The 22942-nt window shown below is 42.4% G+C and overlaps 1 protein-coding gene across 1 annotated transcript in view; it reads left to right on the top strand.

Annotated features, from left to right (window-relative positions):
- The window catches only part of RANBP3 (RAN binding protein 3), a 554440-nt gene that overhangs the window by 310178 nt on the left and 221320 nt on the right, over positions 1–22942 (top strand). The window contains exon 9 of the mRNA XM_053703046.1: positions 13411–13530. Coding sequence (XP_053559021.1) covers positions 13411–13530 — 120 coding nt within the window. The remainder of the gene's footprint in view (positions 1–13410; positions 13531–22942) is intronic.

Below are 22942 nucleotides of genomic sequence, written 5' to 3'. Positions count from 1 at the left end.
GCATTGTCCCTGTCACTACAGCCGCGTGTTTCTGGTTCGATGAGCTAGTAAAGGCGATCGATAGTGATTCTCCTCCTTATGAGGAGATTATGGACAGAATCCGTGCTCTCAAATTGGCTAATTCTTTCACCCTAGACGCCACTTTGCAATTGGCTAGGTTAGCGGCGAAGAATTCTGGGTTTGCTATTGTGGCGCGTAGAGCGCTTTGGTTGAAATCTTGGTCAGCGGATGCGTCTTCCAAGAACAAACTCCTTAACATTCCTTTCGAGGGGAAAACGCTGTTTGGCCCTGACTTGAAAGAGATTATCTCTGATATCACTGGGGGTAAGGGCCACGCCCTTCCTCAGGATAGGTCTTTCAAGGCCAAAAATAAACCTAATTTTCGTCCCTTTCGTAGAAACGGACCAGCCCCAAGTGCTACGTCCTCTAAGCAAGAGGGTAATACTTCTCAAGCCAAGCCAGCCTGGAGACCAATGCAAGGCTGGAACAAGGGAAAGCAGGCCAAGAAACCTGCCACTGCTACCAAGACAGCATGAAATGTTGGCCCCCGATCCGGGACCGGATCTGGTGGGGGGCAGACTCTCTCTCTTCGCTCAGGCTTGGGCAAGAGATGTTCTGGATCCTTGGGCACTAGAAATAGTCTCCCAAGGTTATCTTCTGGAATTCAAGGGGCTTCCCCCAAGGGGGGGTTCCACAGGTCTCAATTGTCTTCAGACCACATAAAGAGACAGGCATTCTTACATTGTGTAGAAGACCTGTTGAAAATGGGAGTGATTCATCCTGTTCCATTAGGAGAACAAGGGATGGGGTTCTACTCCAATCTGTTCATAGTTCCCAAAAAAGAGGGAACGTTCAGACCAATCTTAGATCTCAAGATCTTAAGCAAGTTTCTCAAGGTTCCATCGTTCAAAATGGAAACCATTCGAACAATTCTTCCTTCCATCCAGGAAGGTCAATTCATGACCACGGTGGATTTAAAGGATGCGTATCTACATATTCCTATCCACAAGGAACATCATCGGTTCCTAAGGTTCGCATTCCTGGACAAGCATTACCAGTTCGTGGCGCTTCCTTTCGGATTAGCCACTGCTCCAAGGATTTTCACAAAGGTACTAGGGTCCCTTCTAGCGGTGCTAAGACCAAGGGGCATTGCAGTAGTACCTTACTTGGACGACATTCTGATTCAAACGTCGTCCCTTCCTCAAGCAAAGGCTCACACGGACATAGTCCTGGCCTTTCTCAGATCTCACGGATGGAAAGTGAACGTGGAGAAGAGTTCTCTATCTCCGTCGACAAGGGTTCCCTTCTTGGGAACAATAATAGACTCCTTAGAAATGAGGATTTTTCTGACAGAGGTCAGAAAAACAAAACTTCTAAACTCTTGTCAAACACTTCATTCCGTTCCTCTTCCTTCCATAGCGCAGTGCATGGAAGTAATAGGTTTGATGGTAGCGGCAATGGACATAGTTCCTTTTGCGCGCATTCATCTAAGACCATTACAACTGTGCATGCTCAGTCAGTGGAATGGGGACTATACAGACTTGTCTCCGAAGATACAAGTAAATCAGAGGACCAGAGACTCACTCCGTTGGTGGCTGTCCCTGGACAACCTGTCACAAGGGATGACCTTCCGCAGACCAGAGTGGGTCATTGTCACGACCGACGCCAGTCTGATGGGCTGGGGCGCGGTCTGGGGATCCCTGAAAGCTCAGGGTCTTTGGTCTCGGGAAGAATCTCTTCTACCGATAAATATTCTGGAACTGAGAGCGATATTCAATGCTCTCAAGGCTTGGCCTCAGCTAGCAAAGGCCAAGTTCATACGGTTTCAATCAGACAACATGACGACTGTTGCGTACATCAACCATCAGGGGGGAACAAGGAGTTCCCTGGCGATGGAAGAAGTGACCAAAATCATTCAATGGGCGGAGACTCACTCCTGCCACCTGTCTGCAATCCACATCCCAGGAGTGGAAAATTGGGAAGCGGATTTTCTGAGTCGTCAGACATTACATCCGGGGGAGTGGGAACTCCATCCGGAAATCTTTGCCCAAATTACTCAACTGTGGGGCATTCCAGACATGGATCTGATGGCCTCTCGGCAGAACTTCAAGGTTCCTTGCTACGGGTCCAGATCCAGGGATCCCAAGGCGACTCTAGTAGATGCACTAGTAGCACCTTGGACCTTCAAACTAGCTTATGTATTCCCGCCGTTTCCTCTCATCCCCAGGCTGGTAGCCAGGATCAATCAGGAGAGGGCATCGGTGATCTTGATAGCTCCTGCGTGGCCACGCAGGACTTGGTATGCAGATCTGGTGAATATGTCATCGGCTCCACCATGGAAGCTACCTTTGAGACGAGACCTTCTTGTTCAAGGTCCGTTCGGACATCCGAATCTGGTTTCACTCCAACTGACTGCTTGGAGATTGAACGCTTGATCTTATCAAAACGAGGGTTCTCAGATTCTGTTATTGATACTCTTGTTCAGGCCAGAAAGCCTGTAACTAGAAAAATTTACCACAAAATATGGAAAAAATATATCTGTTGGTGTGAATCTAAAGGATTCCCTTGGGACAAGGTAAAAATTCCTAAGATTCTATCCTTTCTTCAAGAAGGATTGGAGAAAGGATTATCTGCAAGTTCCTTGAAGGGACAGATTTCTGCCTTGTCTGTGTTACTTCACAAAAAGCTGGCAGCTGTGCCAGATGTTCAAGCCTTTGTTCAGGCTCTGGTTAGAATCAAGCCTGTTTACAAACCTTTGACTCCTCCTTGGAGTCTCAACTTAGTTCTTTCAGTTCTTCAGGGGGTTCCGTTTGAACCCTTACATTCCGTTGATATTAAGTTATTATCTTGGAAAGTTTTGTTTTTGGTTGCAATTTCTTCTGCTAGAAGAGTTTCAGAATTATCTGCTCTGCAGTGTTCTCCTCCTTATCTGGTGTTCCATGCAGATAAGGTGGTTTTACGTACTAAACCTGGTTTTCTTCCAAAAGTTGTTTCTAACAAAAACATTAACCAGGAGATAGTCGTGCCTTCTTTGTGTCCGAAACCAGTTTCGAAGAAGGAACGTTTGTTGCACAATTTGGATGTTGTTCGCGCTCTAAAATTCTATTTAGATGCTACAAAGGATTTTAGACAAACATCTTCCTTGTTGGTTGTTTATTCTGGTAAAAGGAGAGGTCAAAAAGCAACTTCTACCTCTCTCTCTTTTTGGATTAAAAGCATCATCAGATTGGTTTACGAGACTGCCGGACGGCAGCCTCCTGAAAGAATCACAGCTCATTCCACTAGGGCTGTGGCTTCCACATGGGCCTTCAAGAACGAGGCTTCTGTTGATCAGATATGTAGGGCAGCGACTTGGTCTTCACTGCACACTTTTACCAAATTTTACAAGTTTGATACTTTTGCTTCTTCTGAGGCTATTTTTGGGAGAAAGGTTTTGCAAGCCGTGGTGCCTTCCATTTAGGTGACCTGATTTGCTCCCTCCCTTCATCCGTGTCCTAAAGCTTTGGTATTGGTTCCCACAAGTAAGGATGACGCCGTGGACCGGACACACCTATGTTGGAGAAAACAGAATTTATGTTTACCTGATAAATTACTTTCTCCAATGGTGTGTCCGGTCCACGGCCCGCCCTGGTTTTTTAATCAGGTCTGATATTTTATTTTCTTTAACTACAGTCACCACGGTATCATATGGTTTCTCCTATGCAAATATTCCTCCTTAACGTCGGTCGAATGACTGGGGTAGGCGGAGCCTAGGAGGGATCATGTGACCAGCTTTGCTGGGCTCTTTGCCATTTCCTGTTGGGGAAGAGAATATCCCACAAGTAAGGATGACGCCGTGGACCGGACACACCGTTGGAGAAAGTAATTTATCAGGTAAACATAAATTCTGTTTTTCGCGCCTCTAATGCGCAGTTGTTTTTGGAAAGCATGGCATGCAGATGCATGTGTGAGGAGCTAAGAACCACTGAAAAAGCTTATAAAAGGCATCATTTGGTATCGTATTCCCCTCTGGGCTTGGTTGGGTCTCAGCAAAGCAGATACCTGGGACTGTATAGGGGTTAAATGTAAAAACGGCTCCGGTTCCGTTATTTTAAGGGTTAAAGCTGAAATTTTGGTGAAATTTGAACAATTCCTTCATACTTTTTCACATATTCAGTAATAAAGTGTGTTCAGTTTGAAATTTAAAGGGACAGTAACGGTTTTATTGTAAAACGTTTTTTGTGCTTTGTTGACAAGTTTAAGCCTGTTTAACATGTCTGAACCATCAGATAACGATGTTCTATGTGTATGAAAGCCAATGTGTCTCCCCATTTAAATATATGTGATATATTTGTGTCATAATGTCCAAACAAAGTAGGGATAATAATGCCATAGATATGATATTGCCCAAGATGATTCCTCTAATGAGGGGAGTAAGCATGGTACTGCATCATCCCCTTCTGTGTCTACACCAGTTTTGCCCACATAAGAGGCCCCTAGTACATCTAGTGCGCCAATACTTATTACCATACAACAATTAATGGCTGTAATGGATAATTCTATTGCATGCATTTTTTCCAAAATGCCTACTTATCAGAGAAAGCGTGATTGCTCTGTTTTAAACACTGAAGAGCAAGAGGACGCTGATGATATCTGTTCTGACATACCCTCACACCTATCTGAAGGGGCCAGGAGGGAGGTTTTGTCTGAGGGAGAAATTTCAGATTCAGGGAAAATTTCTCAACAAGCAGAACCTGATATTGTATCTTTTAAATTTAAATTTCAACATCTCCACGCACTACTTAAGGAGGTATTATCTACTCTGGATGATTGTGAAAATTTGGTCATTCCAGAGAAATTAGGTAAGATGGACAAGTTCCTAGAGGTTCCGGTGCCCCCCGATGTTTTTCCTATACCCAAGCGGGTGGCGGACATAGTAAATAAGGAGTGGGAAAGGCCCGACATACCTTTTGTCCTCCCCCTATATTTAAGAAATTAGTTCCTATAGTCGACCCCAGAAAGGACTTATAGCATACAGTCCCCAAGGTCGAGGGGGCGGTTTCTACTCTAAACAAACGCACTTCTATTCCTATAGAAGATAGTTGTGCTTTCAAGATCCTATGGATTAAAGGTTAGAGGGTTTGATTAAAAAGATGTTTGTTCAGCAAGGTTACCTTCTACAACCAATTTCATGCATTGTTCCTGTCACTACAGCTGCGTGTTTCTGGTTCGAAGAACTAGAAAAGTCGCTCAATAAAGAATCTTCGTACGAGGAGGTTTTGGACAGAGTTCAAGCTCTTAAATTGGCTAACTCTTTTTTATTTTAGATGCCGCTTTGCAATTAGCTAGATTAGCGGCGAATAATTCAGGGTTTGCTATCGTGGCGCGCAGAGCGCTTTTGCTTAACATCCCTTTCAAGGGTAAAACACTGTTTGGCCCTGACTTGAAAGAGATTATTTCAGACATCACTGCGGGAAAGGGCCACGCCCTTCCTCTGGATAGGTCTTTTAAGGCTAAAAAGAAGCCAAATTTTCGTCCCTTTCGCAGAAACGGACCAGCCTCAAATTCTACACCCTCTAAGCAAGAGGGTAATACTTCTCAAACCAAGCCAGCCTGGAGGCCGATGCAAGGCTGGAACAAGGGTAAGCAGGCCAAGTCACCTGCCACTGCTACCAAAACAGCATGAAGTGTTGGCCCCCGATCTGGGAAGGATCTGGTGGGGGGCAGACTTTCTCTCTCTGCTCAGGCTGGGGCAAGAGATGTTCAGGATCCTTGGGCGCTAGAAATAGTTTCTCAAGGTTATCTCCTGGAATTCAGGGAACTACCCCCAAGGGGAAGGTTCCACGGGTCTCAATTATCTTCGAACAGGCATTCTTACACTGTGTAGAAGACCTGTTAAGCATGGGAGTGATTCATCCTGTTCCATTAGGAGAACAAGGGATGGGTTTTTACTCCAACCTGTTCATAATTCCCAAAAAAGAGGGAACATTCAGACCTATTTTAGATCTCAAGATTCTAAACAAGATTCTAAGGGTTTCATCATTCAAAATGGAAACCATTCGAACGATTCTTCCTACCATCCAGGAAGGTCAATTCATGACCACGGTGGACTTAAAGGATGCGTACCTACGTATTCCTATCCACAAGGAACATTTTCGGTTCCTAAGGTTCGCCTTTCTGGACAAGCATTACCTGTGGCACTTCCATTCGGATTAGCCACTGCTCCAAGGATTTTCACAAGGGTACTAGGGTCCCTTCTAGCGGTGCTAAGACCAAGGGGCATTGCAGTAGTACCTTACTTGGACGACATCCTGATTCAAGTGTCGTCTCTGTCAAAAGCAAGGGCTCATACGGACATTGTCCTAGCCTTTCTCAGATCTCACAGGTGGAAAGTGAACATAGAAAAAAAGTTCTCTGTCCCCGTCAACAAGAGTTCCCTTCTTGGGAACAATAATAGTTTCCTTAGAAATTAAGGTTTTTCTGACAGAGGCCAGAAAATCAAAACTTCTAAGCTCTTGTCAGGTACTTCATTCTGTTCTTCTTCCTTCCATAGCGCAGTCCATGGAAGTAATAGGTTTGATGGTTGCGGCAATGGACATAGTTCCTTTTGCACGAATTCATCTAAGACCATTGCACCTGTGCATGCTCAGACAGTGGAATGGGGATTATACAGACTTGTCTCCGACGATACAAGTAGATCAAATAACCAGAGATTCACTCCGTTGGTGGCTGACCCTGGACAACCTGTCACAGGGAATGAGCTTCCGCAGACCAGAGTAGGTCATTGTCACGACCGACACCAGTCTGGTGGGCTGGGGCGCGGTCTGGGAACCCCTGAAAACTCAGGGTCTATGGTTTCGGGAAGACTCTCTTCTCCCGATAAACATAATGGAACTGAGAGCGATATTCAATGCTCTCAAGGCTTGGCCTCGACTAGCAAAGGCCAAATTCATAAGGTTTCAATCAGACATCATGACGACTGTTACATATATCAACCATCAGGGCGTAACAAGGAGTTCCATGGCGATGGAGGAGCATCCGGGGGAGTGGGAACTCCATCTGGAAATCTTTGCCCAAATAACTCAATTATGGGGCATTCCAGACATGGTTCTGATGGCCTCTCGTCAGAACTTCATGGTCCCTTGTTACGGGTCCAAATCCAGGGATCCCAAGGCGACTATTGGATACAATAGTAGCGCCTTGGATCTTCAACCTAGCTTATGTATTCCCACCGTTTCCTCTCATTCCCAGGCTGGTAGCCAGGATCAATCTGGAGAGGGCTTCGGTGACCTTGATAGTTCCTGTGTGGCCACGCAGGACTTGGTTTGCAGACCTGGTGAATGTGTCATCGGCTCCACCATGGAAGCTACCTTTGAGACAGGACCTTCTTATTCAGGGTCCATTCGAACATCCGAATCTGGTTTTCCTCCAACTGACTGCTTGGAGTTTGAACGCTTGATTTTATCAAAGCGTGGGTTTTCAGATTCTGTAATAGATACTTATTCAGGCTAGAAAGCCTGTAACTATAAAAATTTACCATTATATATGGAAAAAATATATCTGTTGGTGTGAATCTAAAGGATTCCCATGGAACAAGATAGACAATTCCTAAGATTCTTTCCTTTCTACAAGAAGGTTTGGAGAAAGGATTTTCTGCGAGTTCTCTGAAGGGACAGATCTCTGCTTTATCTGTTTTACTTCACAAAAGGCTGGCAGCTGTGCCAGACGTTTAAGCGTTTGTTCAGGCTCTGGTTAGAATCAAGCCTGTTTACAGACCTTTGACTCTTCCCTGGAGTCTTAATCTAGTTCTTTCAGTTCTTCAAGGGGTTCCGTTTGAACCCTTACATTCCGTAGATATTAAGTTATTATCTTGGAAAGTTTTGTTTTAGGTTGCAATTTCTTCCGCTAGAAGAGTTTCTGAGTTATCTGCTCTGCAGTGTTCTCCGCCCTATCTGGTCCATGCAGATAAGGTGGTTTTACGTACTGAGCCTGGTTTTCTTCCGAAGGTTGTTTCCAACAAAAATATTAACCAGGAGATAGTTGTACCTTCTTTGTGTCCGAATCCAGTTTCATAGAAGGAACGTTTGTTACACAATTTGGACGTTGTCCGTGCTCTAAAATTCTATTTAGATGCTACAAAGGATTTCAGACAAACATCTTCCTTGTTTGTTGTTTATTCTGGTAAAAGGAGAGGTCAAAAAGCAACTTCTACCTCTCTATCTTTTTGGCTTAAAAGCATCATCAGATTGGCTTATGAGACTGCCGGACGGCAGCCTCCCGAAAGAATCACAGCTCATTCCACTAGGGCCGTGACTTCCACATGGGCCTTTAAGAACGAGGCTTCTGTTGATCAGATATATAAGGCAGCGACTTGGTCTTCACTGCACACTTTTACCAACTTTTACAAATTTGATACTTTTGCTTCTTCTGAGGCTATTTTTGGGAGAAAGGTTTTGCAAACCGTGGTGCCTTCCATCTAGGTGACCTGATTTGCTCCCTCCCATCATCCGTGTCCTAAAGCTTTGGTATTGGTTCCCACAAGTAAGGATGACGCCGTGGACCGGACACACCTATGTTGGAGAAAACAGAATTTATGTTTACCTGATAAATTACTTTCTCCAACGGTGTGTCCGGTCCACGGCCCGCCCTGGTTTTTTAATCAGGTCTGATGATTTATTTTCTTTAACTACAGTCACCACGGTATCATATGATTTCTCCTATGCAAATATTCCTCCTTTACGTCGGTCGAATGACTGGGGAAGGCGGAGCCTAGGAGGGATCATGTGACCAGCTTTGCTGGGCTCTTTGCCATTTCCTGTTGGGGAAGAGAATATCCCACAAGTAAGGATGACGCCGTGGACCGGACACACCGTTGGAGAAAGTAATTTATCAGGTAAACATAAATTCTGTTATTTATTTAAAATGGAGTACATTCGTACTTTGTGGAAGAAGTGTTGATTATATTGGATATTGATATTAAAACTAGTAAACGTTTAAATTCTGTTTATAAACCTCCTGTGGTTATTCCAGAGTTTTTTTCAGTTCCTGATGCTATTTCTGATATGATTTCTAAGGAATGGAATAGGCCTGGTACTTCTTTTATTCCTCCTTTAAGGGTTTAAAAATTGTATCCTTTTCCAGCAGTTAGATTGGAGTTTTGGGAAAAAATCCCCAAAGTTGGGGCTATCTCTACTCTTGCTAAACTTACTACTATTCCTATGGAAAATAGTATTTCTTTTAAGATCCTTTAGATAGGAAACTTGTATCTTATCTAAGGAAAGTTTATTTTCAGGTCTTTTTCTTAGGCCTGCAATTTCTTTGGCTATTGATGCAGCTGCTTCAACCTTTTGGTTGGAACTTTAGCGCAACAAGTATCGGATCATGATTTGTCTAGCAATGTTAACTAGATTCAACATGCTAATAATTTAATTTGTGATGCCATTTTTTTATATTATCAAAATTGATGTTAAATCTAGGTCTTTAGCTATTTTAGCTAGAAGAGCTTTGTGGTTTAAATCTTGGAATGCTGATATGACTTCTAAGTCGAGATTGCTATTTCTTTCCTTCCAAGGTAATAAATTATTTGGTTCAACAGTTGGATTCAATAATTTCAACTGTCACTGGGGGGGAGGGAGTTTTTTTGCCTCAAGATTAAGATCTAAGGGTAAATTTAAAGCTTCTAACCATTTTCATTCTTTAATAAGGAACAGAAATCTAATTCTTCCCCAAGGAATCTGTTTCCAATTGTAAGCCTTCTTCAAATTGGAATAAATCCAAGCCATTTAAGAAATCAAAGCCAGCCCCCAAGTCCGTATGAAGGTGCGGCTCTTATTCCAGCTCAGTTGGTAGGGGGCAGATTAAGACTTTTTCTAAGATGTTTGGATCAATTCGGTCCAAAATCATTGGATTCAGAGAATTGTCTCTCAGGGGTACAGAATAGGATTCAGAGTAAGGCCGCTTGAAGTTTTTTTTTCTCTCACACATTCCAGTAAACCCAGTTAAGGCTCGGGCTTTCCAGGAGTGTGTTTCAGCCCTGGAGTTATCTGGGGTAATCATGCCAGTTCCGTTTCGGGAACAGGGTCTGGGGTTTTATTCAAATCTATTCATTGTCCCAAAGAGAGAAAATTCATTCACACCAGTTTTGGATCTAAACATTTTGAATCGATATGTAAGAGTACCAGTTTTCAAAATGGTGATTATAAGGTCTATTCTGCCTTTTGTTCAGCAAGGGCATTATATGCCCACAATATACTTGCAGGATGCATATCTTCATATTTTGATTCATCCAGATTGCTATCAGTTTCTGAGATTCTCTTTTTTTTAGACAAGCAGTACCAATTGTTGCTCTTCCTTTTTGGAATAGCGACGGCTCTAGGAATCTTTTCAGGGTTCTCGGTGTCCTACTCTGTTATCAGAGAGTGGGGTATTGCAGTTTTTCCTTATTTGGACGATATCTTGGTACTTGCTCAGTCTTTAAGTTCTGCAGAATTTCACACAAATTAACTACTGTTGTTTCTTCATAGACATGGTTGGAGGATCAATTTACCAAAAAGTTCCTTGATTCCTCAGACAAGGGTCACCTTTTTAGGTTTCCGGATAGATTCAGTATCCATGACTCTGTCTTTAACAGACAAGAGACAATTTAAATTGGTTTCACTTTGTCGGAACCTTCAGTCTCTATTATTCCTTTCAGTAGCTATGTGCATGGAAGTTTTAGGTTTCATGACTGCAGCATCGGACATACTTCCTTTTGGTCGTTTTCATGCGAGACCTCTCCAGCTTTGTATGCTGAATCAATGGTGCTGGGATTATACAATGATATCACAATTAATATCCATAAATCCCAATGTTCGATTATCTCTGACTTGGTGGTTAGAAAACCATCGTATAGTTCTAGAGGCCTCTTTGGTTCATCCAACCTAGACTGTGATCACAACAGATGCAAGTCTTTTCAGGTTGGGGAGCTGTTTGGGGATCTCTGATAGCACAAGGGGTTTGGAAATCTCAAGAGGCGAGATTACCAATCAATATTTTGGAACTCCGTGCAATTTTCAGGGTTCTTCAGGCTTGGCCTCTGTTAAAGAGAGAACCGTTCATTTGTTCTCAGACAGACAATATCACAGCTGTGGCATATGTCCATCATCAGGGTGGGACTGTCCCCTAGCTATGAAAGAAGTATCTTGAATACTTTCTTGGATGGAATCCAGCTCTTGTCTAATTTTTGTTGTATAGCCCAGGTGTAGACAATTGGGAAGCGGATTATCTCAGCCGTCAGACTTTACATTCGGGGGAGTGGTCTCTCCATCCAGATGTGTTTTCTCAGATTGTTTAGATGTGGGGTCTTCAAGAAATAGATCTGGTGGCTTCTCATCTAAACCGGGTACTTGTCCAGGTCCAGGGTTCTTCAGGCGGAAGCAGTGGATGCGTTGACACTTCCTTGGTGTTGCCAACCTGCTTATATTTTTCTGCCTCTAGCTCTTCTTCCAAGAGTGATATCCAAAATCATCATGGAACAGTCATTTGTATTGCTGGTAGCTCCAGCATGGCCTCACAGGTTTTGGTATGCGGATCTTGTTCGGATGTCCACCTGCCAACCTTGGCCTCTTCCATCCATCAGAATTTCAAATCCTTAAATTTGAAGGTATGGAAATTGAACGCCTAGTGCTTAGTCATAGAGGTTTCTCTGACTCAATGATTAATACTATGTTACAGGCTCGTAAATCTGTTTCTAGGAAGATTCATTATCGAGTTTGGAAGACTTATATTCATGGTGTTCTTATAAATTCGTTTGACATTCTTTTAGAATTCCTACAATTTTGCAGTTTCTTCAGGATGGTTTGGATAAGGTTTTGTCTGCAAGTTCCTTGAAAGGACAAATCTCTGCTCTTTCTGTCTAATTTCACAGAAAGATTGCTTAAGCTTCCTGATATTCACTGTTTTGTACAGGCTTTGGTTTGTATCAAGCCTGTCATTAATTAATTCATTCTCTCCTCCTTGGAGTCTTAATTTGGTTTTGAAGGCTTTACAGGCACCTCCATTTGAGCCTATGCATTCTTTGGACATTAAACTACTTTCTTGGAAAGTGTTGTTCCTTTTGGCCATCTCTTCTGCTAGAAGAGTTTCTGAATTATCTGCTCTTTCTTGTGAATCTCTTTTTCTGATTTTTCATCAGGATTAGGTGGTTTTGCGGACTTCATTTAAATTCTTACCTAAGGTTGTAAATTCTAACAACATTAAAAGATACAATTTTGTCCTTTTCTTGTGTCCTAATCCTAAGAATTCTTTGGAGAAATCCTTACATTCTTTGGATGTGGTAAGAGTTTGAAATAATATGTTGAAGCTACTAAAGATTTCAGGAAGACTTCTAGTCTATTTGTTGTCTTTTCTGGTTCTAGAGGAAAGGTCAGAAGGCTTCTGCCGTTTCCTTGGCTTCGTGGTTAAAGCTTTTGATTCATTCAGCTTATTTGGGGTCGGGTTAAGCCCTGCCTCAGAGAATTACAGCTCATTCTATTAGATCAGTCTCCACTTTGTGGGCTTTTAAGAATGAAGCTTCAGTTGATCAGATTTGCAAAGCCTCAACCTGGTTTTCTTTGCATATATTTACTAAATTCTACCGTTTTGATGTATTCGCTTCTTCGGAAGCAGTTTTTGGTAGAAATGTTCTTCAGGCAGCTGTTTCAGTTTGATTCTTCTGCTTATGTTTTAAGTTTTTTCTTTTCATCATGAGAATAAACTTATATTCTGGGTTGTGGATTTATTTTTCAGCGAAAAATGGCTGTTTTTATTTTTATCCCTCCCTCTCTAGTGACTCTAGCGTGGAGTTCCACATCTTGGGTATTGCTATCCCATACGTCACTAGCTCATGGACTCTTGCCAATTACATGAAAGAAAACATAATTTATGTAAGAATTTACCTGATAAATTCATTTCTTTCATATTGGCAAGAGTCCATGAGGCCCACCCTTTTTTATGGTGGTTATGATTTTTTTGTATAAAGCACAATTTTTTCCAAATTCCTTTGTTGATCCTTCTTACTCCTTTCTTTATCACCCCATTGCTTGGCTATTCATTAAACTGAATTGTGGGTGTGGTGAGGGGTGTATTTATAGGCATTTTGATGTTTGGGAAACTTTGCCCCTCCTGGTAGGATTGTATATCCCATACATCACTAGCTCATGGACTCTTGCCAATATGAAAGAAATGAATTTATCAGGTAAGTTCTTACATAAATTGTTTTTGTTACTTCTATCTTATTTTGGCCTTCTAACTAGTATTTGGAATTGTAGGATTCTCTAAAGCTAGAAGAGGGTCATTCATTTCTTAACTGAAATACTGGGCCATCCAATAGCAAAAGAATGTAATGGGGAAGCTCCCTTTTTTTCCCCTTTTTTTTCTTCTCTCTCTCCTGATGTTGGGGTTTCTTTGTTTTAGGATAGTGACCCTCTTTCTGATCACTCTGGAATAAATGATGACAGTGAGAGCTCAGTGCGAGAGGAGCAAGATTCCCAGCAGTCTTTTGTGTTTGGACAAAACCTGCGTGACAGAGTGAAAGTAAGTGATGAGGATTGAGGGGGAAACTATGCAAGACATTTAGTGTCTTATGTTTAGACTTTTTAAATATCTTTTATCATTGTGTTAATAGTCTGATTAGACTGACTGCTAAAATATACAGGGTAGGCAGCTTTGCTAGACAGGAATTCCCCCCCCCCCCCCTCAAAAATAATACATTGTGCACATATAGGTCTAACTTTTCTCCAACATAGGTGTGTCCGGTCCACGGCGTCATCCTTACTTGTGGGATATTCTCTTCCCCAACAGGAAATGGCAAAGAGCCCAGCAAAGCTGGTCACATGATCCCTCCTAGGCTCCGCCTACCCCAGTCATTCTCTTTGCCGTTGTACATATGAGGAGATTATGGACAGAGTCAATGCTCTCAAATTGGCTAATTCTTTCACTCTAGACGCCTCTTTGCAATTGGCTAAGTTAGCGGCTAAGAATTCTGGGTTTGCTATTGTGGCGCGCAGAGCGCTTTGGTTGAAATCTTGGTCGGCTGATGCGTCTTCCAAGAACAAGCTACTAAACATTCCTTTCAAGGGGAAAACGCTGTTTGGTCCTGACTTGAAAGAGATTATCTCTGATATCACTGGGGGTAAGGGCCATGCCCTTCCTCAGGATCGGCCTTTCAAGGCAAAAAATAGACCTAATTTTCGTCCCTTTCGCAAAAACGGACCAGCCCAAGGTGCTACGTCCTCTAAGCAAGAGGGTAATACTTCTCAGGCCAAGCCAGCTTGGAGACCAATGCAAGGCTGGAACAAGGGAAAGCAGGCCAAGAAACCTGCCACTGCTACCAAGACAGCATGAAATATTGGCCCCCGATCCGGGACCGGATCTGGTGGGGGGCAGACTCTCTCTCTTCGCTCAGGCTTGGGCAAGAGATGTTCTGGATCCTTGGGCGCTAGAAATAGTCTCCCAGGGTTATCTTCTGGAATTCAAGGGACTTCCCCCAAGGGGGAGGTTCCACAGGTCTCAGTTGTCTTCAGACCACATAAAAAGACAGGCGTTCTTACATTGTGTAGAAGACCTGTTAAAAATGGGAGTGATTCATCCTGTTCCATTGAGAGAACAAGGGATGGGGTTCTACTCCAATCTGTTCATAGTTCCCAAAAAAGAGGGAACGTTCAGACCAATCCTAGATCTCAAGATCTTAAACAAATTTCTCAAGGTCCCATCGTTCAAGATGGAAACCATTCGAACTATCCTTCCTTCCATCCAGGAAGGTCAATTCATGACCACGGTGGATTTAAAGGATGCGTATCTACATATTCCTATCCACAAGGAACATCATCGGTTCCTAAGGTTTGCATTCTTGGACAAACATTACCAGTTCGTGGCGCTTCCTTTCGGATTAGCCACTGCTCCAAGGATTTTCACAAGGTACTAGGGTCCCTTCTAGCGGTGCTAAGACCAAGGGGCATTGCAGTAGTACCCTACCTGGACGACATTCTGATTCAAGCGTCGTCCCTCCCTCGAGCAAAGGCTCACACGGACATCGTCCTGGCCTTTCTCAGATCTCACGGCTGGAAAGTGAACGTGGAAAAGAGTTCTCTATCCCCGTCAACAAGGGTTCCCTTCTTGGGAACAATTATAGATTCCTCAGAAATGAGGATTTTTCTAACAGAGGCCAGAATAACAAAGCTTCTGGACTCTTGTCGGATTCTTCATTCCGTTCCTCTTCCTTCCGTAGCTCAGTGCATGGAAGTGATCGGGTTGATGGTAGCGGCAATGGACATAGTTCCTTTTGCGCGCATCCATCTAAGACCATTACAACTGTGCATGCTCAGTCAGTGGAATGGGGACTATACAGACTTGTCTCCAAAGATACAAGTAAATCAGAGGACCAGAGACTCACTCCGTTGGTGGCTGTCCCTGGACAACCTGTCACAAGGGATGACATTCCGCAGACCAGAGTGGGTCATTGTCACGACCGACGCCAGTCTGACGGGCTGGGGCGCGGTCTGGGGATCCCTGAAAGCTCAGGGTCTTTGGTCTCGGGAAGAATCTCTTCTACCGATAAATATTCTGGAACTGAGAGCGATATTCAATGCTCTCAAGGCTTGGCCTCAGCTAGCAAGGACCAAGTTCATACGGTTTCAATCAGACAACATGACGACTGTTGCGTACATCAACCATCAGGGGGGAACAAGGAGTTCCCTAGCGATGGAGGAAGTGACCAAGATTATTCTATGGGCGGAGTCTCACTCCTGCCACCTGTCTGCTATCCACATCCCGGGAGTGGAAAATTGGGAAGCGGATTTTCTGAGTCGTCAGACATTGCATCCGGGGGAGTGGGAACTCCATCCGGAAATCTTTGCCCTAGTCACTCAGCTGTGGGGCATTCCAGACATGGATCTAATGGCCTCTCGTCAGAACTTCAAAGTTCCCTGTTACGGGTCCAGATCCAGGGATCCCAAGGCGGCTCTAGTGGATGCACTAGTAGCACCTTGGACCTTCAAACTAGCTTATGTGTTTCCGCCGTTTCCTCTCATTCCCAGGCTGGTAGCCAGGATCAATCAGGAGAGGGCGTCGGTGATCTTGATAGCTCCTGCGTGGCCACGCAGGACTTGGTATGCAGATCTGGTGAATATGTCATCGGCTCCACCTTGGAAGCTACCTTTGAGACGAGACCTTCTTGTTCAGGGTCCGTTCGAACATCCGAATCTGGTTTCACTCCAGCTGACTGCCTGGAGATTGAACGCTTGATTTTATCGAAGCGAGGTTTCTCAGATTCTGTTATCGATACTCTTGTTCAGGCCAGAAAGCCTGTAACTAGAAAGATTTACCACAAAATTTGGAAAAAATATATCTGTTGGTGTGAATCTAAAGGATTCCCTTGGGACAAGGTTAAGATTCCTAGGATTCTATCCTTCCTTCAAGAAGGATTGGAAAAAGGATTATCGGCAAGTTCCCTGAAGGGACAGATTTCTGCCTTGTCGGTGTTACTTCACAAAAAGCTGGCAGCTGTGCCAGATGTTCAAGCCTTTGTTCAGGCTTTGGTTAGAATTAAGCCTGTTTACAAACCTTTGACTCCTCCTTGGAGTCTCAATTTAGTTCTTTCAGTTCTTCAGGGGGTTCCGTTTGAACCCTTACATTCCGTTGATATTAAGTTATTATCTTGGAAAGTTTTGTTTTTAGTTGCAATTTCTTCTGCTAGAAGAGTTTCAGAATTATCTGCTCTGCAGTGTTCCCCTCCTTATCTGGTGTTCCATGCAGATAAGGTGGTTTTACGTACTAAACCTGGTTTTCTTCCGAAAGTTGTTTCTAACAAAAACATTAACCAGGAGATTATCGTGCCTTCTCTGTGTCCGAAACCAGTTTCAAAGAAGGAACGTTTGTTGCACAATTTGGATGTTGTTCGCGCTCTAAAATTCTATTTAGATGCTACAAAGGATTTTAGACAAACATCTTCCTTGTTTGTTGTTTATTCAGGTAAAAGGAGAGGTCAAAAAGCAACTTCTACCTCTCTCTCTTTTTGGATTAAAAGCATCATCAGATTGGCTTACGAGACTGCCGGACGGCAGCCTCCTGAAAGAATCACAGCTCATTCCACTAGGGCTGTGGCTTCCACATGGGCCTTCAAGAACGAGGCTTCTGTTGATCAGATATGTAGGGCAGCGACTTGGTCTTCACTGCACACTTTTACCAAATTTTACAAGTTTGATACTTTTGCTTCTTCTGAGGCTATTTTTGGGAGAAAGGTTTTGCAAGCCGTGGTGCCTTCCATTTAGGTGACCTGATTTGCTCCCTCCCTTCATCCGTGTCCTAAAGCTTTGGTATTGGTTCCCACAAGTAAGGATGACGCCGTGGACCGGACACACCTATGTTGGAGAAAACAGAATTTATGTTTACCTGATAAATTTCTTTCTCCAACGGTGTGTCCGGCCCACGGCCCGCCCTGGTTTTTTTTTAATCAGGTCTGATAATTTATTTTCTTTAACTACAGTCACCACGGTACCATATGGTTTCTCCTATGCTAATATTCCTCCTTAACGTCGGTCGAATGACTGGGGTAGGCGGAGCCTAGGAGGGATCATGTGACCAGCTTTGCTGGGCTCTTTGCCATTTCCTGTTGGGGAAGAGAATATCCCACAAGTAAGGATGACGCCGTGGACCGGACACACCGTTGGAGAAAGAAATTTATCAGGTAAACATAAATTCTGTTTTTGTTCAAGATAAGATTAAAAACTTAGTGAAAAGAAAGTGATTCAGCCTCTCACTAAAGAGATGCATGTTCTAACTCTCTCACTAATTATTGGGGAAAAAAATATGCTTAAAGTGATGGTAAAATATCCTTAATTAAATCAGATCTGGAATGTTAGTGAACTGATATATTAGATGGAGTTTAATTCATCAGTTGTAATGACGATGCGCTATAACTTACTTCAAAAGTCAGTTATTCTGTGAGCTAAAGGTTTGAATTGTTCTCCCATCAGCGCTATAGCTACAACAAAAGTGCCATATGGGGAGAGCTCTGGTTGGGCAATAAACCTTAAGCTCACAGAAAAACTGACTTTTGAAGTGGGCGACGGAGCACGGGGTATTTGAATTTCGTATCTATATTAAAAAGTAAGTTGTAGCGCATCTTTATTACAACTGATGAATTAAACTCCATTTAAATTATCACTTACATTCCGGATCTGATTTTATAAAGGGGATAGTTTACTATCACTTTGAAAACTGCTTATCCTAGTGAGATATCCCTTTTAATATAGATGGCATCTTCAAAATCAAGCTCACTCCCAAAAGGTTGGAAATTGTATGTAGATTCCTATAAACAACGTTCATTACTGTGTGCTAAAAAGCCACCTTCTACCTGGAAACATCAGGGTAAAATCCCTGCCTTCCCTTATCTGGTTAAAACCATACTAGTAGATTTCACATATATCACTTAATGCATGCACACAGTTTAAAATAACCTTGTGTTAGCTTTTAAATGTTTCTATATGGACATATTACAGCATTTCTTACATATATTTTTTTATATACATAATATGCCCCACTCGGCAATGTGCTTTGGCATGTGTGTAACATTTTCACGGTGAGGACTGTGTGTGTGTGTGTGTGTGTGTGTAGCATTACATTCCTTAAAGGACCAATAGATTTGCACAATCAACAAATGGATAATAAAAAGATAAACTTCAAATGAGTGGTAGATTTAATTTTTCTGACAAACTTTAAAGTTATGTCTATTTCCACTACTTCTGTATCACGTGACAGCCATCAGCCAATCACAAATGCATAAACATATATTCTGTGAATGTTTTCACATGCTCAGTAGGAGCTGGTGACTCAAAGTGTAAATATAAAAAAGTCTTTGCGCATTTCTTTCATGTAATTAGCAAGAGTCCATGAGCTAGTGACGTATGGGGGATATACATTCCTACCAGGAGGGGCAAAGTTTCCCAAACCTTAAAATGCCTATAAATACACCCCTCACTACACCCACAATTCAGTTTAAAAGTGATTTCCAAAATTCTTGGAATGCAGATATGTCTTCTAAGTCAACTTTGCTTTCTCTTTCTTTCCAAGGTAATACATTATTTGGTTCCCAGTTGGATTCTATTATTTCAACTGTTACTGGGGGGAAAAGAACTTTTTTGCCTCAGGACAAAAAATCTAAAGGTAAATATAGGGCTGCTAATCGTTTTCGTTCCTTTCGTCAGAATAAGGAACAGAAGCCTGACCCTTCCCCTAAAGGAACGGTTTCTGTTTGGAAACCTTCTCCAATCTGGAATAAATCCAAGCCTTTTAGAAAGTCAAAACCAGCTCCCAAGTCCACATGAAGGTGCGGCCCTCATTCCAGCACAGCTGGTAGGGGGCAGGTTACAATTTTTCAAAGACATTTGGATCAATTCGATTCACAGTCTTTGGATTCAGAACATTGTTTCACAAGGGTACAGAATAGGTTTTAAGGTAAGGCCGCCTGCGAAGAGATTTTTTCTCTCTCGCATTCCAATAAACCCAGTGAAGGCTCAGGCATTTCTGAAATGTGTTTCAGATCTAGAGTTGGCTGGAGTAATTGTGCCAGTTCCAGTCCTGGAACAGAGTCTGGGGTTTTACTCAAATTTATTCATTGTACCAAAGAAGGAGAATTCCTTCAGACTAGTTCTGGATCTAAAGATATTGAATTGTTATGTAAGGATACCAACATTCAAAATGGTAACTATAAGGACTATTCTGCCTTTTGTTAAGCAAGGGCATTATATGTCCACAATAGATTTACAGGATGCATATCTTCATTTATTTCATGTAATTAGCAAGAGTCCATGAGCTAGTGACGTATGGGATATACAATCCTACCAGGAGGGGCAAAGTTTCCCAAACCTCAAAATGCCTATAAATACACCCCTCACCACACCCACAAATCAGTTTTACAAACTTTGCCTCCCATGGAGGTGGTGAAGTAAGTTTGTGCTTGATTCTTCATTGATATGCGCTTCGCAGCAGGCTGGAGCCCGGTTTTCCTCTCAGTGTGCAGTGAATGTCAGAGGGATGTGAAGAGAGTATTGCCTGTTTGAATTCAATGATCTCCTTCTACGCGGTCTATTTCATAGGTTCTCTGTTATCGGTCGTAGAGATTCATCTCTTACCTCCCTTTTCAGATCGACGATATACTCTTATATATACCATTACCTCTACTGATTCTCGTTTCAGTACTGGTTTGGCTTTCTACTACATGTAGATGAGTGTCCTGGGGTAAGTAAGTCTTATTTTTGTGACACTCTAAGCTATGGTTGGGCACTTTTATATAAAGTTCTAAATATATGTGTTTAAACATTTATTTGCCTTGATTCAGGATGTTCAACATTCCTTATTTCAGACAGTCAGTTTCATTATTTGGGATAATGCATTTGAATAATCAATTTTTCTTACCTTAAAATTTGACTTTTTTTCCTGTGGGCTGTTAGGCTCGCGGGGGCTGAAAATGCTTCATTTTATTGCGTCACTCTTGGCGCGGACTGTTTTGGCGCAAAAGTTTTCTTTGTCATTTCCGGCCTCATACTTGTCGCCGGAAGTTGCGTCATTTTTTTGACGTTTTTGCGCCAAAAATGTCGGCGTCACCGGATGTGGCGTCATTTTTGGCGCTTAAAGCATTTAGGCACCAAATAATGTGGGCGTCTTTTTTGGCGCTAAAAAATATGGGCGTCATTATTGTCTCCACATTATTTAAGTCTCATTGTTTATTTGCTTCTGGTTGCTAGAAGCTTGTTCATTGGCATTTTTTCCCATTCCTGAAACTGTCATTTAAGGAATTTGATCAATTTTGCTTTATATGTTGTTTTTTCTATTACATATTGCAAGATGTCTCAGATTGACCCTGAATCAGAAGATACTTCTGGAAAATTGCTGCCTGATGCTGGATCTACCAAAGTTAAGTGTATTTGTTGTAAACTTGTGGTAACTGTTCCTCCGGCTGTTGTTTGTAATGAATGTCATGACAAACTTGTTAATGCAGATAATTTCTTTCATGTAATTAGCAAGAGTCCATGAGCTAGTGACGTATGGGATATACATTCCTACCAGGAGGGGCAAAGTTTCCCAAACCTCAAAATGCCTATAAATACACCCCTCACCACACCCACAATTCAGTTTTACAAACTTTGCCTCCGATGGAGGTGGTGAAGTAAGTTTGTGCTAGATTCTACGTTGATATGCGATCCGCAGCAAGTTGGAGCCCGGTTTTCCTCTCAGCGTGCAGTGAATGTCAGAGGGATGTGAGGAGAGTATTGCTTATTTGAATGCAGTGATCTCCTTCTAAGGGGTCTATTTCATAGGTTCTCTGTTATCGGTCATAGAGATTCATCTCTTACCTCCCTTTTCAGATCGACGATATACTCTTATATATACCATTACCTCTGCTGATTCTCGTTTCAGTACTGGTTTGGCTATCTGCTATATGTAGATGAGTGTCCTGGGGTAAGTAAGTCTTATTTTCTGTGACACTCCTAGCTATGGTTGGGCACTTTGTTTATAAAGTTCTAAATATATGTATTCAAACATTTATTTGCCTTGACTCAGAATGTTCAACTTTCCTTATTTTCAGACAGTCAGTTTCATATTTGGGATAATGCATTTTAATTTAACATTTTTTCTTACCTTAAAATTTGACTTTTTCCCTGTGGGCTGTTAGGCTCGCGGGGGCTGAAAATGCTTCTTTCTCCAACATAGGTGTGTCCGGTCCACGGCGTCATCCTTACTTGTGGGATATTCTCTTCCCCAACAGGAAATGGCAAAGAGCCCAGCAAAGCTGGTCACATGATCCCTCCTAGGCTCCGCCTACCCCAGTCATTCTCTTTGCCGTTGTACAGGCAACATCTCCACGGAGATGGCTTAGAGTTTTTTAGTGTTTAACTGTAGTTTTTATTATTCAATCAAGAGTTTGTTATTTTAAAATAGTGCTGGTATGTACTATTTACTCTGAAACAGAAAAGAGATGAAGATTTCTGTTTGTATGAGGAAAATGATTTTAGCAACCGTTACTAAAATCCATGGCTGTTCCACACAGGACTGTTGAGAGGAATTAACTTCAGTTGGGGGAACAGTGAGCAGTCTTTTGCTGCTTGAGGTATGACACATTCTAACAAGACGATGTAATGCTGGAAGCTGTCATTTTCCCTATGGGATCCGGTAAGCCATGTTTATTCAGAAAGTAAATAAGGGCTTCACAAGGGCTTATTAAGACTGTAGACTTTTTCTGGGCTAAATCGACATATATTACACATATTTAGCCTTGAGGAATCATTTAATCTGGGTATTTTGATAAAATAATATCGGCAGGCACTGTTTTAGACACCTTATTCTTTAGGGGCTTTCCCTAATCATAGACAGAGCCTCATTTTCGCGCCGGTATTGCGCACTTGTTTTTGAGAGGCATGACATGCAGTCGCATGTGTGAGGAGCTCTGATACATAGTAAAGACTTTTTGAAGGCGTCATTTGGTATCGTATTCCCCTTTGGGCTTGGTTGGGTCTCAGCAAAGCAGATACCAGGGACTGTAAAGGGGTTAAAGTTAAAAACGGCTCCGGTTCCGTTATTTTAAGGGTTAAAGCTTCCAAATTTGGTGTGCAATACTTTTAAGGCTTTAAGACACTGTGGTGAAATTTTGGTGAATTTTGAACAATTCCTTCATACTTTTTCGCAATTGCAGTAATAAAGTGTGTTCAGTTTAAAATTTAAAGTGACAGTAACGGTTTTATTTTAAAACGTTTTTTGTACTTTGTTATCAAGTTTATGCCTGTTTAACATGTCTGAACTACCAGATAGACTGTGTTCTGAATGTGGGGAAGCCAGGGTTCATTCTCATTTAAATAAATGTGATTTATGTGACACTGAAAATGATGCCCAAGATGATTCCTCAAGTGAGGGGAGTAAGCATGGTACTGCATCATTCCCTCCTTCGTCTGGT

Source organism: Bombina bombina, chromosome 2 (assembly GCF_027579735.1).
Source record: "Bombina bombina isolate aBomBom1 chromosome 2, aBomBom1.pri, whole genome shotgun sequence".
In the NCBI taxonomy this organism is placed as follows: Eukaryota; Metazoa; Chordata; class Amphibia; order Anura; family Bombinatoridae; genus Bombina; species Bombina bombina.
This window is presented reverse-complemented; position numbering and strand designations above follow the sequence as displayed.